General features: G+C 36.3%; 1 protein-coding gene across 1 annotated transcript; it reads right to left on the reverse strand.

The window, feature by feature from the left end:
• Positions 1 to 2982: 2982 nt before the first annotated feature.
• On the reverse strand, positions 2983 to 4320 carry LOC149925385 (uncharacterized protein F54H12.2-like). The gene is made up of 2 exons (XM_090161743.1): positions 3525 to 4320; positions 2983 to 3224 (listed from the first exon to the last, which is right to left on the reverse strand). Exons 1-2 carry the CDS (start codon positions 4318 to 4320, stop codon positions 2983 to 2985), a joined length of 1038 nt encoding a protein of 345 aa, XP_090017869.1.
• Between the last annotated feature and the right edge of the window lie 12902 nt (positions 4321 to 17222).

The following is a 17222-nucleotide window of genomic DNA, read 5'->3' on the forward strand; positions in this document are numbered from 1 at the left end:
CTGTATCGCTACCAACAGCGAAACATACATTTCTTTCACCTTGGGTAAACTACGGTTTGTTGACAGCATCCGATTCTTGCCAGCTTCTCTCGAGACCCTCGTTGGAAATTTATCGAAAGGTGGAGCTGACAAGTTTCCGCTCTTAAACTCGGTTTTCACGTCGGAAGAGGTTAATTTACTTCTGCGAAAAGGAGTTTATCCGTATTCATATATGGATTCGGAAGATCGTTTTAAAGAAACACAACTACCACCTATCGAGTGTTTCTTCAACGATTTAACCGATGAGCCTCTGAGTGAAGCCGACTACGTGCATGCGCAAAACGTCTGGAAAACTTTCCACATCGGAAATTTGGGTATGAACACTATTAAAATAATAAATATGTATAATCTTTAATTGAAAATTTTATTTTTAAAGGACGGTATCACGACATTTATGTCTTGTCTGACACATTACTTCTGGCAGACGTCTTTCAAAGTTTCCGTCGTATGTGCATGACGTATTACCGACTAGACCCCGCACATTCGTACACAGGCCCGGGTTTCGCGTGGCAGGCGGCCCTATGTATGACTAAGGTGCGTCTTGACCTTTTTCTGGATGAGGACATGCATCTTTTCATAGAAAAAGGGATACGAGGTGGAGTTTCAATGATCAGCCATCGTCTCGCACAGGGTAATAACAAGTACCTGGAAACACACGACCGTTCCAAACCAGATAGTTACATCTGTTATCTCGGTAAGAATGAACAAAATTTTAATAATAAATTTAATTATACAAAAAAAAAATATATATATATATATAATAAATTAAAAAAAATATATATATATATAATATATATATATATATAATATATATATATATAATATATATATATATATATAATATATATATATATATATATATAATATATATATATATATATATATATATTTTAAAAATTTAATTAAAAAAAAATATTTTAAAAATTTAATTAAAAAAAATATTTTAAAAATTTAATTAAAAAAAAAATATTTTAAAAATTTTATTAAAAAAAAATATTTAAAAAATTTTATTTAAAAGAAAAAAAAGTTTTAACGATGTTATTTTAAACAGATTGTAACAATTTGTATGGTACTGTCATGTGCGACGCGTTACCAATGAAAGGTTTTGAGTGGATTGAACCCACCCCTGACTGTCAACGCGAAATTCTAAGTTGCCCCGACGACGCCTCTGAGGGATTTATTTTAGAAGTGGATTTGGAATATCCGGACGCATTACACGACGAGCATAACTGCTACCCGTTAGCTCCAGAGTCCATGTCAATTAAACCGGAAATGCTTTCCTAGTATTCCAAAACCCAGATGACTGAACTGAAAATCCCTGTTAAAGAGAGTCTACCGAAACTGGTGCCCAACCTAAACAACAAAGAGCGATACGTTGTACACTATCGCAATCTCAAGTATTACGTGGAAAAAGGGCTAAAAATCACGAAAATCCACCGAATTATGAAATTCGAACAAGGTGCCTGGTTAAAGCTATATATTGACTTTAATACAGATAAAAGGAAGATGGCCGCCAATGATTTTGAAAAGGACTTTTTCAAATTAATGAACAACGCTGTCTTCGGTAAGTAATTAAAAATTAAAATTAAAAATTAATATTAAAAATTAAAATTAAAAATTAATATTAAAATATTTTTATTTTATTTTATTTTATTTTTTGCAGGTAAAACCATGGAAAACTTACGTTTACGTAGGGATTTTAAATTGGTTACGACACCAGAAAAGGCTGTTAAAAAAGCTAGCTCGCCCGCGTTCGAAAAGTTCACCATCTTCCAAAACGACCTTGTTGGAATTCATTCCGCTAAGAAAAAGCTTATTCTAAACCGGCCCATCTATACAGGTTTCGCCATTTTGGATCTATCGAAACTTTTAATGTATAGATTTCACTATGACGTCATAAAGCCGCAGTACGGAGAAAAGGTCAAACTTCTTTTTACCGATACTGGTACGTATACCCTCTTGTATATAGTATAGCTCATTTCTAATGATTATTTGTAATTTACAGACAGCCTCACGTATGAAATCCAAACACCGGATTTATACGAGGATTTCGCCCAACAGAAGGAAATGTATGATTTTTCTGGATACCCCAAAAATCACACTCTGTTCGACGAAACCAACAAAAAGAGGTTAGGCAAATTTAAGGATGAGATGGACGGCACACCGATTGAAGAATTTTGCGGACTTAGACCCAAAATGTACTCTATATTGTCATCTAAAGGCGAGAAAAAGACTTGCAAGGGTGTGTGTAAACGCGTTGTGCAGAAGCGCGTCCGTCACGCGGAATATCGCGAGTGTCTTCTGAACCGTAAGTTAACTATCGCGGAGATGAAGCGCATAGTGAGTAATAAGCATATTGTGACGACTGTGCGACAAAACAAATTGTGTTTAAACCCGTGCGATGATAAACGTTATATTTTAGACGATGGTATATCAACGCTCGCGCACGGACATTATAAAACGAAACAATAAAATATTTTTATAACAAATTTATTGAGTATTTCTTATACATAAATTCTACAATCATACGATCATTAACATTTTTGTTTTTTGAAAATCTTTCCAATATACTAAACATTTTTATTCCCTGACACAAATTAATTGCAAAATATATACAGTAACCACCGCAAGCTTTACTAGAATTTCCTTGCAATTGAGCAGAATTATACGTGACAGTTAAGCTGTTTTTCTCTATAAAATAGTTAAATTTAAATAAATCAGGGCTGTTCCCGAAACTATCGAAGAATGTACAATTGAGTGACCTTGAGAGATATATCAAACACCAATGTTCTCCTACCCCATTGGACGTATCAGTGTTCACGATGTAAAGTGAAGGATACGTTTTCACATTCTCGGGAAGTTTGTCGGCAGGGAAGACTCCTCTGAACAAATATTTGGTATACGGATCTTTCTTGAGTATGATTTCAAGTTGTTGCGAGTCCATTATGAACTTTGATCATATAAAACTGCTCTGTTCTTGTCGATCTCGACCAAAGATTGATATTCGGAATAGTAAATCACGCTAACTGTTGACGGCAACGATTCTCCGAATATTAATTCGAGACGAACGCTCCCGTTCTTTACCAGGTTGAAACAGTCAGTTGAACTTCCGTTGAGATCGGGAGTTAAATCGAATACGAATAGTGCGTTTCCATTGGCGAATTCATCACGGTCGATAAAATTTCCTTCGTCAATATTCCATTGCCCAGTTTGAAGAAAGAGATTAACGTATGATCGCATAAACAACTTATCTTTGAAATTTGGGTTTAACGGTTTTGCCGGGACACTACTACCATCAAGGTATAGGGCGATTTGAGTTAACGAAAAATTTTTAAAGTTAAAAGGTGACATTTTGTAGTCTACCAAATACGCATTCTGGTCCACAAATCCGATCACCACCTTACTCGGTATTTGACCATTATATAAGTTGTCTTTGACGCATATTTTGTTGCCTTGGGAAATTGAAAATGAATTACATTCCGTACGGGTGATTGGATATTTCATTGTTGCCAGTTCCAAAGTTTTAGCGTGGGATAACATAATCTCTGGCGTCAATCTAACTTTTCTGACAAACATTGATGCGTGTGTGAAAATGACTTTGCATTTTTCACCGTCTGTGTGTAAACAAAACTCGTTTGAGCTTTTGATAAACTTGAAATTTAGATCTATCAGGTTAGGAATAAGTCGATTTTGTTGACAAATATCGGCTCGTACAACTCCTATCATGTCAATAACACCTTCTTGAGCAAATTTTGCACGTTTCTTAAATCCGTCGTTATTGGAAAATTCGTCAAATTTCCCGGCTTTGTCTTTATAGAATAGAGACGCGGTTAAGAAACTATCCTTGGCTGGTCCACCATATGTCAAGAGCGTTTGAATCATACTCTTGTAAGGATACTGTTGAGGGCATGACGTAACTGATCTGTCACCCAATGATACGTGAACTTCGCCAAAGAGACTATGTAAAAACAAATTTTCCGGACCAACTTTGTCCGCGGGAGTTGTGGTTTTAGATACAGCGTCGTAAATATCGGGTTTTGGTAGAGTTCCATCTGCTTTCACAATTTTCACTTGAACTTGAAGTAAAGTATTTTTCAAATCAATGTAAGTCTCCGAGTTTCCAGCGATACTAAAGATAATTGCTTGGTTTTCATTTATGTTCGATGTTGGATTATATTCAACCCATTGACTTCCTATTATACCAGTTTGAGTATAAGGTACGTGAAATAAATCAAGTTCCGAGCTAATGCTGTTTTGTGAACTGGGGTGAGCTAGGGACATGGTTCAATGATTACGAGAATATATCAGACTGAAGCAGAGAACGTCTTTTCTTCTTCCTGGTTCGAACTGAACTGCTGATGGGAGACGTTTTACGTTTCCTTTTACGTCCATTTCCACTAAGTTTACTCACTGCTTCGGCGGCTCTTCTTAAGGTTTCTTTCCCCGCCTCTTTCCCCCGAGATTTTAACGCGTCTTTAATAGACACACCACTCGAGACGTCGGAAGCAATTTTTGCCCCGGTATTTAAAAATTTTCGACCAAGGAATGAGGCACCTTTTTTGAGTAAAGGCATGGCAGACCGAAATGCCGAGGCTAATATATTTCCAAGACCATATCCTCTTTGCACGGCTACTCCACGGTATACCGGAATTGATCCGTGTCCAATTTGATTTAAGTAATAGTTATTATAATCGTTTACAGAAACGTGATCCAGATTACGTGGAGACATGTTTCTCCTTTGACCTGCTAACCACAGCTAACCACAAATGAACAGAAGAAAGATTTTACACCTGATTTTATAGATAAGTCCATGTTCTTCGGGGTCTAAAATGAAGAGTGACGTGAACTTTTCCTCGTTCGAAATGTACAGGCTGACCCATTTCACTCATAATATTAATTTCAATGGTTTGAAAATGGTTATGCGCAATAGGCATATAATGTGGTCGTGAAAACTCTTTCTCAACAGTGTCTCCGTCTTTTCCTTGAATACTTATAATACGTAATAAGGGAACATCTGAATCTCCAACCGATCGACTTTGTATAATGTCCGAGTATATGAACAGAGAATGTAACCCAGCGTCCATATCACAGCTAAAAGGCGCCGTCATGGAAGTCACTATAGTTACGTCTTTGCCTGGAGTTCTCGTGAATCCTAATATGATGGCGATTTCATGTGGTATGTAAACTTGGTTCATTTCATATAGTTCAACAATTACACGTCGGTTTGGTTTGTTGTAATATAACTTGACTCTAGAGCTAATATTTCGCCCGTCGTCATCAGTAGTCATGATTTCTAGTAAATCTTCAACTCCGTAATATCCTGGTGGTATTACTATATTAACGAAATCCATTATGTCGTTGAAATTTTCTATGTCAGTGTGTTTTCTCAGTGTCTTAGTTGTTTTAGTCTTTGATTCTTCTAAGGAATCCGGTAGAGAGATAGTTTTCCAAATTCGAACTACACATTCTTCTTGAACGTTATTCCACGTTCTAGGATAACTGATTTCAGCAAGTCCAACTTCGTAAGCTCCCTCAAGTTTAATGGGTTCTGGTAAATACGTTCTAAACTTGCTTATAGTATTGTTTTTGAAATAGCGCATAGACGAGTCGGACGGTAACGTGATATAGAAACTCATAATGTGACGATTTCTTGCACCCAAGAGTCAAAATCTGGACCGTAACCACGCCAACGTACTAGTAGTTCTTTAGTCCCGTCTGGTTTTGTTCTTTTCCTTAGAACTTTTTCGATTTTGAATAAGCAGTTTTCGAGGTCTTTCCCAATTTTCTGTATTTCCTCCTTGTAGAACACACCCGAAATGAGCTCAGTTTTCAAATCCTCCAGTTTATATACCGGAGGGTCTCTTGGTATGCACTGAACTACTTTGAATATTTCCTCGGTATAATTGGCTTTGTAACCCTTTTCGAACGTAGTTTTATTCTTACTCATGCGAACCAAGTCACCTCTTTCAAAAGGGAACGAGACTGGGGGTGAAAAATTGACTTTCCCGTATAAGTTCTGCCACACTTGTTTCGAATTTTCATTCTTCACTTCAACGGGTTTGCATTTAATAGATTTGTGGTAGTTGTTATTATAAGCTTCCAATAAATCTGGTAAAACGTCGATATATTTGTGCGTATCTTTCTCCGTAAAATATCGGTACATTCGAAACTTCAGTGTTCGATTGAATCGTTCTATAATACTAGATTTTACTTCGGAGTGCGTTGCGAAAAACTTGATTCCTCTACGTTTTAATTCACCTTGAACTTCTTTGCATAGAAACTCGTTACCATGATCAGTCTGTACAACCTTCGGCTGTCGACCTGATTCTAAAATAGATTTGAATGACTTTACCATAGTTGATCCTTTCTTATCCTTGGTAGCCACAGCGAATGCGTATTTGCTAAATACATCGATACAACATAAGATATATCGGTATCCACTATTGTGATTTTTTATATCTTGCATGTCTGCCAGATCTAGTTGCCATTGTTCGTCTATTCCATACACTATCGTCTTGTTTCTTCTGAATTTATGTTTTATCGGCTTGTGTAACGTGTACGTATCTTGTCGTTTTAAAAATTCTCTCACATCGTTTATGGTCACTTTAATTCCCTTTGCCCGGGCAGCACGATAAAGACCGCGAATGCCTCCGTAACTACCGGCGTCCTTTACATTGAAGTATATTTCTTCTAACTTATTCATTCATCGTACAGTTCATTTTCCGTTCGTGATACCAGTACGCGAAATCAAATAGTTCAAAAACGATAATAATAAATAATAACAAAAACGCCGTAATAACTTTGGGTGATTTCAAGTATGATATCGATAAAGAGGTTATCAACCCAGACGGAGTAGGATCGATGCCACCTTCCATGTTGAGGTATAATTCGTGAATGAAAGAACTGAAACCTGATATATTATTATATTCTTTATTTCAAATTTATCCAACTCAATAATCCATTGCCATACATTGATTCGGGACTTGGAGGTAAATAATCTGAATCATCGTACACCTTTTCTGGTGAATCGTTAGAAATAATAGGTACATTTTCAATAGGGGATTCAAAGGGGAATTTATTTTTTACAAGTGATTTGGGTACATTTTCCTTGGCCAACAATTCATAAAATTTATCCAATCCAACAATTTCATGTTTCGGTTTGGTTTTGTATCCTTTAACTGATTCGTGTAAAATGTCCATGATATTAGATCTAACTATAGGGCGTTCTTTATAAATAAGTTCACCACTGGTAGACCAATCAATTTTACTGTTTCGTTCAATCCACTTGTACAAAGCAATGACGGGTTTTAGATGTGAATCTGGTATCGCGATAGCTATTTCCGAATACCAGTCTTTCTTTCTTTTCGGTTCTTCAACGAGTTTCGCCTTCTTAGTTCTTTTGTTACGTTGTAATAAATGGTTGTACAACTCCACTTTTTGTGATTGATTAAGTTTCTGATTATTTAAAACAGTTTTCGTATCCAAGTTTTCGTCAAGTTTCGGTTGCGAATTGAGTCGTCGATAAACGTCTTCGGGGACTAAGATCATCTTCCTAGCCATTTTTGATAGCTCTACTTATAGCCGCGCCTGCCGCACTGCTTACAATTGAAAGAAGTGGTGCTAATAGTAACGGTAAAAATCCTCCCTTCTGTAATAAAATCTTTTTCCGTTTTGCGATGGTATTGGGTTTAGATATCTTCCGCAAAATATGACAATGCCGCCTCAATCGCTTCTTATGATCATCTGACAGTTTTACATTGCCACGCAGAACATTTATACAGCATTCCACAATAGCTTTAATCGCGTCGTTATTAGCATATTTGATGGCGGCATTTCTTTGACACGAATTACACTTAGACAGATATTTTAAAAACTCCTTATGATTATGAATTCTCTTCATTTTGGGATAAAAACGGCAGCCTCTTCTCCTGGTATAAGTCCGGTTCGTAGTCTGTGATCGTCTGACGTAGTTGGTTTCAAATCCACCCATAAATACCCAAAGTCTCTAGCGATTGCTTGATGAAAGGCGTCGATGACGTATTTACTGTTAGTTGGGGAAATCTGTCTAGCCAAATGAAATATCGCCGATTTGTCACGTGGTGTCTTGAAAATTATCAGATAGTGCGCGTTTAAATTCAACGTTCTAATTTCCTTCCCAGGATAATACAAATTTTGCATAAGTACAAAAACCGACGTGTTTTTATGATGAGAACCTCTTATAAACAAATTCGTGACATCCTTGTTATTTGATATTTCACAAAGTAAATCATCAAGAATAACAAAATTCTTGACATTTGGGTCTAAAATTTTAACGTCTAATAACCCTTCGTGAAATTCAACGGTGGGTGTATCATCTAATACCGAATTAAACAGTTTGGGTTGATATTCCGTATAGCACCATATAATTCTCTCTGGTGGGGGTGAAATACACGTATCTTTATATTTGATAAGACTAGCCACGAAAAAGGATTTCCCAGACTGAGTCGCACCCGCGATCAGACCGTTAAAAGGATGTTGCAACCTGAAATCCATTTTAAAGAATGACACATTTTTCTCAAATCAAATAGTTTTTATTCACAAAAGTTGTTTAGCGTTACAGACTATTCTGGCGACCATGCATTTACAAAATTCTTCATTTAAAAAGGTTTTTAAAGTAAAAATTTTATAAATCTCAATGTAGTCAAGATTTCTTATCGCAGTGTCGTAGTTCATTTCAACACGCATATCCCAGTCTTCTAGACAGTTGTGTTGAGTCTGTGACGGATGGTCCACGGTACATCCGTAGCAACACTGGCGGATATTAACACGCAACTGTTCCAAAATAGTGTCCTTTAAAAGGTCATATATCCTATTTGCTTCATTTAGGTATGTTACAACGTCTTTATACATATCCATTAGCACTTTGGTGAGAGCGTAACCAATGGCGAAACCCTTCTTGGTTGGGAAAAACTTGCCGTACAATTCACCGTACCCCGGAACCATCTCCCGGATATCCAAAATTTTTCGATTCTGATACGTTCTTAGTTCAACACGTTTCTTCTCGGAACCGCTGAAAAAGCACGATGATCCTGGGGCGTCATCCTTCTCGAAGAAAGCTAGTATTTCATCCTTCTTTTGGTATAACTCATGAAAATCGGCTTCGTCTAAGGTGATTCCCGTAGCACTATCTCGGAGTCCTAGACGCACATCTAGTGTAGACGTAACCTCGATGAATTTCTCTGACGAGACGGCGAACAAAACTTGGGCAAACATGCTATGAAAATTTATATGTTAGGAACATACACAAAATATTTACTAAGTAAAAAAAACTAATATACTTACATAGATGATTTCGTGTTGATACTTGTTCCGTAGAATGTTCTTTTACCAAGATCCCACCTATATTTATACTATAACATTACGGTGGAGATGTAACATTGCTAGTTCACCACCCACACCGCTCGGTGGTGTCACTTTATTAATTCACCACCAGCGCCACCCTGCATTCTACAATTCACCACCAGCACCACCCTGCATTTGTACGTTCACCACCAGCGCCACCCTGCCTTTGTACGTTCACCACCCGGGTGGCGGCCTTCCACTGTACTGTTTTGGGACCCGCTCGAAGACCCTACTAGACTGGCTTGTAACCACCAAACCATTATACAAAAAAGCCAAATGTTAAATATATTTCAAATCTTTGATTTTGTTTTATACACAAAAATATATGCAATAACTCTGATAATCTATTTACGTTCAACGTGACAATATCAACAACGAGATCTGAAAATATTTTAAAACCACCCCAATTTTAAAAGAAATTAAACTCAATTTGTTATAGCGGCGTTAAACTCTATAATGAGATATATAAAAAACTAAAGGAGATCAAAACAAAAATGGTCTAATTAAATCTTAAAAACTTATGTACTGAACCAAGAAGTGTGAAAATTATTACATGTGTAACTATTGCTATGGTTTAAGGTAATTTTTTTAATATACTAACCAAATATCTCTTAATTTGTAATCTCGATAAAAGAGGGCTATAAACCGTATAATGACATGGCCCTTTAATGCCTTTGTAAAAATTGTCATATATATTTTGAGTAAAATTACCTTCAAAAAGTGTCAAGATAAAATTGAATCCCCGGACGTTTTACGAATTTTTTTAATTCCATGACCGTTCAGGCCCCTTTTTAAATTCCCAGACTTTTATCTGGCATGTAACAACCCTAAATTCAATTTTTACGAAACAAAGGCCTAAGTAAATGCTTCAAATTTTGTAATAACTATGACGAACTCGTGTAATTATATTTCATGGTGGCAAGGGCACAAACGCCATACGCGGATTAAAACATTAACTTCCAAATTATCTATCAGCCAATGGAGACATTTACCCATATGACGTCATAAGGGCTCACAGCGTTAGAGGACAATTTTTAAAATGGTTTTACTTAATTTAAACAAAAATCTTATAAACTATTCACTTTAGTAATCAGGGGTACGAAAAGTAGGTGATAACTGGACATCACCGAGAAAATCATACGTTGATTTCCACTGATTTATATCAGTGGAAATCAACGCGCGATTTTCGAAAAACAGTAAAGAATTTACGAGTGACTACCCCCTTGCTGGTAACGATATGTTAAACAAATTAATTTTTATTTATATACTTTATTAAAAAATAAACATGAAACATCGTTCAAATAATGAAATTTACCTAACTCTTGTATTTAAAATAATTAAATCTAAATAAACTAACTTATTCGTCAAGGTGTAAGTAACATAATAACAATAAGTATGGCACTTCCTATTGCTTTAATGCTAATTTTCTAACCGAACCTTTTTTCGGCACTGATACTACCTAATTTCCTGATTATGCACCGAGTATGACTACCTAAATTTCCTGATTATGCACCGCATAAGACTACTAAACTGATTATGTACCGAGTAAGACTACTAAACTGATTATACACCGCGTAAGACTACTAAACTGATTATGTACCGAGTAAGACTACTAAATTTCCGGTTTATGCAATTGATAATCCGTCTACTAAGAAAATATTAATAGACGATGATTCAAGCGTTAGACATACGTACTAGCACAATGAAACAGCAGATTCATAGCTAAATAGTGATTTAGCAATTAATTTTGCGATGCAGTTACTAAATTTCTCCTACTATAACAGGAATAAGAACTCAATTTTGTGTTAAATGACTTTTAATAAGTAAAAATGAATTAAACATATGTAAAAAACGTAAAATCTCGTTAAAGGTTAAAAACGCCTAATAAGTCTTCCTCGAGGATAGCATTGCTAACCCTACAAACTACTGGTTATGCTCATAAAAACTTGCCTTAGAGAAGCCCGAGCTCGGAGGCGTATTTTGCATTGTCAACCTCTAATTACTTAATTTTAGCGTTGAAGCTAGTTTAAGTTTCCGGATTAAATACCGATACGTTTAATAGAGATAAAATATCTAAATACAACTGAGACTCTTCCGTTTTCCGAAAGAGAAAATTCTATACAGGGTTGCCACAATAATTTCAGTTTCAAATTATCCGACATTTACCTGCCCACTTTTATAAATTTCCCCGGAACCTTTTATGGGCAAAATCTGGCATTTTGGAACTTTATATTTTACTTCTAACAGATTTTAATCTTTTTACTTAAGGTTTCATTTTTGGAGAGGTTACTCTTCGGGTTATAGTTTAAATTCCCTGCCTTTTATCAAATTTCCCAGACAATATAGGCCTACTTTCAAAATCCCGGACTTTTCTCTGACCTGTGGCAACCCTGTTATACATCGAATGACAAGTCGGCTTGGCGTGTTTTCGACACACGCCATCTCGACGGTTCTTAAGTCGCACGCGATAATCGCGTAAGTTAAAAATAAAATGATATAAAGGTGGTTATACACAAATATAGTTATCATTAAGAACGAAACCAAATACCAAAATGAGTAGAAAACCATCTTTCGTATTATATATCTTAACAGCTGGAGCGCTTCTTATATTAATCAGTCTTTATCTTCCTCTTATCTGGATTACCCCCAAAATGGCGACCTTAAAACTGTTCGCGTTTCACTATTGGCGAGATCGGAACTAGCTCCATGAAGTGGCAGGTTGGCTCTCTTTTGATGGAGCTGACATCCGCTTTGAGGTATGTCGAATAGCATTTCTCCCTCGATGAGTTGCTTGTATGATATCTCGACATGTTCTGGGACATCGGCTGTTAAGACGTGGACGAAGTCCGATTTGTCCGAGAAATATTGAAAGATCAGACGTCGTAGTTGCGCCAAAGAAGACGTAACTTCCGTTTAACGACGAGGCTTAGTGAGTAGCAGCGATCGTGACGGTGTTCGATGCCTTGGTTCTGGGTGGTGCCTGGTCGTAGAGTCACATAGGTTTGCGGGAAATTCGAAGGTGACCTTGAATGGTTATTTTCGCTACGAAGTTCTCGTCGCGCCTCGGCTCTAATTCCTGGGAGAGCTAAAGCCGCCCCTTATTGGCAAAACCTTTCTAATGTGACCAGTGCAGCTACGCATCTGTACGTTCATCTTATTTGATTCAGCACCAGAGAATGAAAACCCTTTAAACGCTCGCACTCGTTACATTTAAATGGCATTTCCCCGAATGCGATCTCTGGTGCTGAAGACAAAGGGACCACTTAGTGGTGATCAGTGCATTCACACGTAGATGGATTATCTCTGCGTAATTATTTCACGTTCAATGCAATGAGCCTTGTGAATCCTGGCGTACACGCACTCTCTATGCACTTCTCCGCTTGGCAATTGGTTCAGTTCGAAGACTTTTCTGGCTAATACGGCTAGTGTCCATCAGCGTGGCTCGTGGATGAAAACCACTTCTAGAAAGGACCAAATAACGTTAATAGTAGGTATAGGGAGCTGTTGGCTCGCGTGGCATGCTGAAATTCTCCTGTCACCATAATAAATTGGAGGGAAAAGATCGCAGTAACTAATCAAAGAAATCTTGTAGAATATCATAATAAGTAACATAATAACCATCAGTATGACACTATTGTTTCTAATTTTCTAACCGAGCCTACTTACAACACTGACCATCCCGCCTAGGTCCGACTTGGACTCGCAACTGAATTATCGTCCTTGGTATTAGTATATTTCTATTTGGGCGTATTTTAGACACTAGGGGCTCTGTGCTGAAAAAATTCAGTTCGGTGATAATCTAGGCTATTTGCCATACTTATAGTTATTATGTTACTTATGATCTCATAGAACTGAAACTTGTGTTAAGTGCCGTTGCAGAAGATCGACAAGTTGCAACCAATCACGACTCAAAAGAGTGGTTCCTGAAATTGCAATTGGTTTATATTTTACAGTTTCGTTCGCGTTTTTAAACCATCCGTCAATCTGCTTGAATTTCGAAAAGTGGAAATGGTAAATTTTAATAAAAATCCAATCAATCTATTATTTTATTTAAATCGGATTTTTTTAGATTTTAGTGATTTTTATACAAGCATTGGTTCTTTTAATGTATAATTAAAGAATATTTTACTTTAATTAGTTAGCTAATCTTGAATAAATTTTATTTAATATTTTAGTTTGCTTAGATTTTATGCATTTTAAAATTTTTAAGAACCCAATTTTTTCCATTTTCCATTCAAATACATTTGTGTGATTTAAATCAAGTGACTTTTTACAACCCAGCGCGAAAAACCAGAATTGATCTATGAACTTAACTTAAGGGCAAAACAAACCATTTCCCACTGATAAATTAATCTTATTTAATCCAATTTATTAAAAACGTTGTATATAATATCAATTAGTGAAAGATAGCTTAAATAGTTAAAGGCAAAATTAATATATCGAATAACACCTGAATTGTTTTTTATATATACTGAGGGTAGAAAATAGTGCCATCTACATTTAAAAAATCGAATTATATTTTGAACTTGAACCATGTGTAACGTAATCACTCATTAAGTATGCCTCTGTATAAAATTTCCAAAGAAAAAATGTTACGAAACCTTGTTTCAGAAAGAACGTGCATTAGGGGATCATAAATGGGCGTTATTCTTATCTCCACCAAGTGGTGAATTTTGGAAGCTGATGAATAGAATTGGGGAAGCAGACAGTTTTTTTTACAGTTTTTCATACACTTACCGTTAAAATATCATCTGCTTCCTCAATTCTATTCATCAGCTTATAATTGAAAAAGTTACCATGAATACCAAAATAATGTCATGATCGCAGGGTGCGTATCAGCTATTAATTGTCAAAGCCGTAGATGCGTGAAACATTATATATTATATTATTAATTGAGCTATTAATTGAAAGTTCTGAAACTGTATGTCAGTTTCAAAACCATTAAGCCCATGAAGCTAAATGTTTCCTCAATCCTAAATTAACAAAAAAAAAATAAAGATATATTAATTAAAAGATTTACTTTATTTTTGGCATAGATTTCCCAGAAATGAGTAGACTTTCCAACTTAAAATTCAACTAAATTATATATTTTTAACCTTTAAAGCGAAAAGTCAAGCGTATTTTTTATATCGCTAACAAAATATGCCAGACTTATGGAACTTGAGGCTTTGGCCGAATATGGTTAAGTTGACACCCTGGCAATCTTGCTTTGGCATTTTATTTAAGCTTTCGTTAAAGAACTTAAATGAAAAATCAAACTATTAGAGATTAATTATTGCGAGTATAGATGGCGCTTTTATCTATACTAGGGGACCTACAGCGATATTTATTTCGAAAACAATAAAAAACACTTTACAGGGTTAAATGTAAATACCAAATAATAATGTTCCTCGGGTTTATGAGAACTAAGGAATATTTAGTCTGGAAATTTAAATTTTATCGCAGTGAAAAAGAAATTTCATTTTCGCGATCTGGCATTACTCGATCAGTTCATCGTAGAATCGTCACGTTGATCTATTAATATTTTATGGACACGGCCAACTTTGATCACGCGCTGTTCGCGCTACTACGGCCAACACATTCGTCGAAATTCCGCGAGCAAGGATTTTCCCCCTATAAACTGTACTATAATGTGTAGGAGTTCAGCGCCACGCTCGGTGGTTATATTGTCCCCAATGTAAAAACTATACTAAAAATAATAATCCGCTAGGGGCGCTGACGTCATACACATCTTTTGCTCATAGGTTAACACAGAAACGTCAACGAATGATATGGCCGCTGTAGCGCGAGATGCGCGAGAAATCAAAGTTGGCCGTGCTATGGACAACTCGCCTATCTTTTCCCGCCAAAATGACATCAACTAGGCTTACAAACGCAAAGTTCCGAAGAATGGCCTTCCTCATAATGACCGAGGGTTAGCTCCAAATATTTAAATACAAAAGCTTTCGTACACCCCCTTTCGGTGGAACGTAACTAATTGAAAAGTTTAATTTTTCTCACCTTTACCGATGTGAAGTACTATCTTTCGTGGTAACAGAGTTATTTAAAAAAAAAAGTCTTGTAATTTTCTTTGCAGGTTACGACTTATCAGACTTTTGTTACTCATCACACGAGATGTCTCATCGAAATGGCGAACACGCCGACCAGCGATGTGAACAAAGCAGCGTTGCCAGGTTCTGAAAGTCAAATTATCGTACGCTTGTAAATGGGCTGAATATTGGCGTTAAAATTTACTTGAAATTATTCACGTGTACGACGTATGTGTGGCAACCGTAGAAATCGGATAACAAACTAGAACGCTTAATCGAATGGCTGGCAGCCCACCGATTAGATTCTTGGCTATAACGACAGTAACACCATCTATGCCGCGCGCACGAAGCTTATTTTATCTAGTGATTAGATCTACTTGGTGAATAACGTAGGCACTGATGCAAATAACCATTTATAATAATAATAATAATAGATTTATTCATCAAGTAAAGAAAGCTATACACTTATTGAGCCCTGACCACGCGAATACGAGGAATGTTCGAATACAATCGAATACAAATGAGCACTGTTATAAATTGTTTTTTTTTTCCCTATGAGACCTTGTTAGCACCAACCACGACACTTGTCCAAACGGGCCTTAAAGGCAGACACGGAAGAATTTATTTTAACGGCGGAGGGAAGACCATTCCAGTCGTTAATCACCCGTTGGGTAAAGAAGGTACGCCGAACCGTACTAAGGCAACGCCGTTTAACAATGGTGGGGGCTTTGCGCCCGGTTCATTTAATATAAAAAAATTGCCTAGCAGGTACATCATAGTGGGAATATATAATTTTGAAGGTCTTCACAAGGTCCGTGCGAAGAGGCCTATTTTGAAGAGTCAGGAGGTGAAGGCGCTTGAGGCGATTAGGGTACGGGACGTTACGCAGCCCAGCAACAAGTTTTGTGGCTTTACGCTGCACACGTTCCAAGTTCTCAATATCTTTCACCATATGGTGTGACCAAATATTAGAGCAATAGTCTAGGTGTTATTGATTCATTAGTGGTCTTTTTCTTTTTTTAACGGGTTTAGCTGTAAGTACAAAGCGAGAGAAGGCTACAACTATCCAGAATGTTACTGTAGTTTTCGGATTCATATTTTTCGAAAGGTAAATTCAGCATTTCTTTGTTATTTTACGAGATGATAGATTATCTTTTGAATAATTGTTGTAACTTATCTTTATTATTAAAAAAAATACTTTACTGTATTTAGGGCTAGTTAGGAAGGCTTAGGCTTAGCCTTTGCTATTTGTTTCTGTCACTCTTGTAAGCTAATGTTATGCAATTATATGTTACCTAGCTAGCTCACATCCAAAAGTTAAATTTTTCTTCACTGTTTGTTTGGAAATTTTACATTGGTCGCATAGGCCTAACTATTTATAATACTTAGTTTATAGTAGGTTTTCAGTTTGCTTCTGTTAAAATTAGATGTACTTTTGTTTACAGAAACTGTCTTTGCTAAGTCAACGAAGGCGCAAAATTGTAAGACGCGTTTCGGGTACAACCTTGAAAAAGCGAATACGACACGACGATTGCTCGTATGTAAAATGTTTATAGAACATTTTTTGTAGGAAATAGCCGGGCCCTAATGCTTTTAATTGGGTTTATAACCATATATACAATACTAACGTAGATATTCGAGGTAAACCATGACTATATGCACCGGTCTCCCCATAACCATTGCGCGTAAAACAACTATTTCTAACAGTAACCTGTGTAAAGATATGTTTTTGATTGAGTAATTACTCCTAAAATATTTAATTACGCAATTTTG

Source organism: Leiobunum rupestre, chromosome 10, assembly GCF_980474605.1.
Source record: "Leiobunum rupestre chromosome 10, qqLeiRupe1.1.hap1, whole genome shotgun sequence".
NCBI lineage: Eukaryota > Metazoa > Arthropoda > Arachnida > Opiliones > Sclerosomatidae > Leiobunum > Leiobunum rupestre.

What these genes read in the sequence shown, in the direction of transcription:
- LOC149925385 (XM_090161743.1), bottom strand. Translation starts at nt 4,320, where the DNA reads ATGTCCCTAGCTCACCCCAGTTCACAAAACAGCATTAGCTCGGAACTT. An exon ending in AATGAAATATCCAATCACCC is followed by an intron (nt 3,225 to 3,524) that starts GTACGGAATGTA and finishes ATATTGACGAAG; the next exon opens with GAAATTTTATCGACCGTGAT.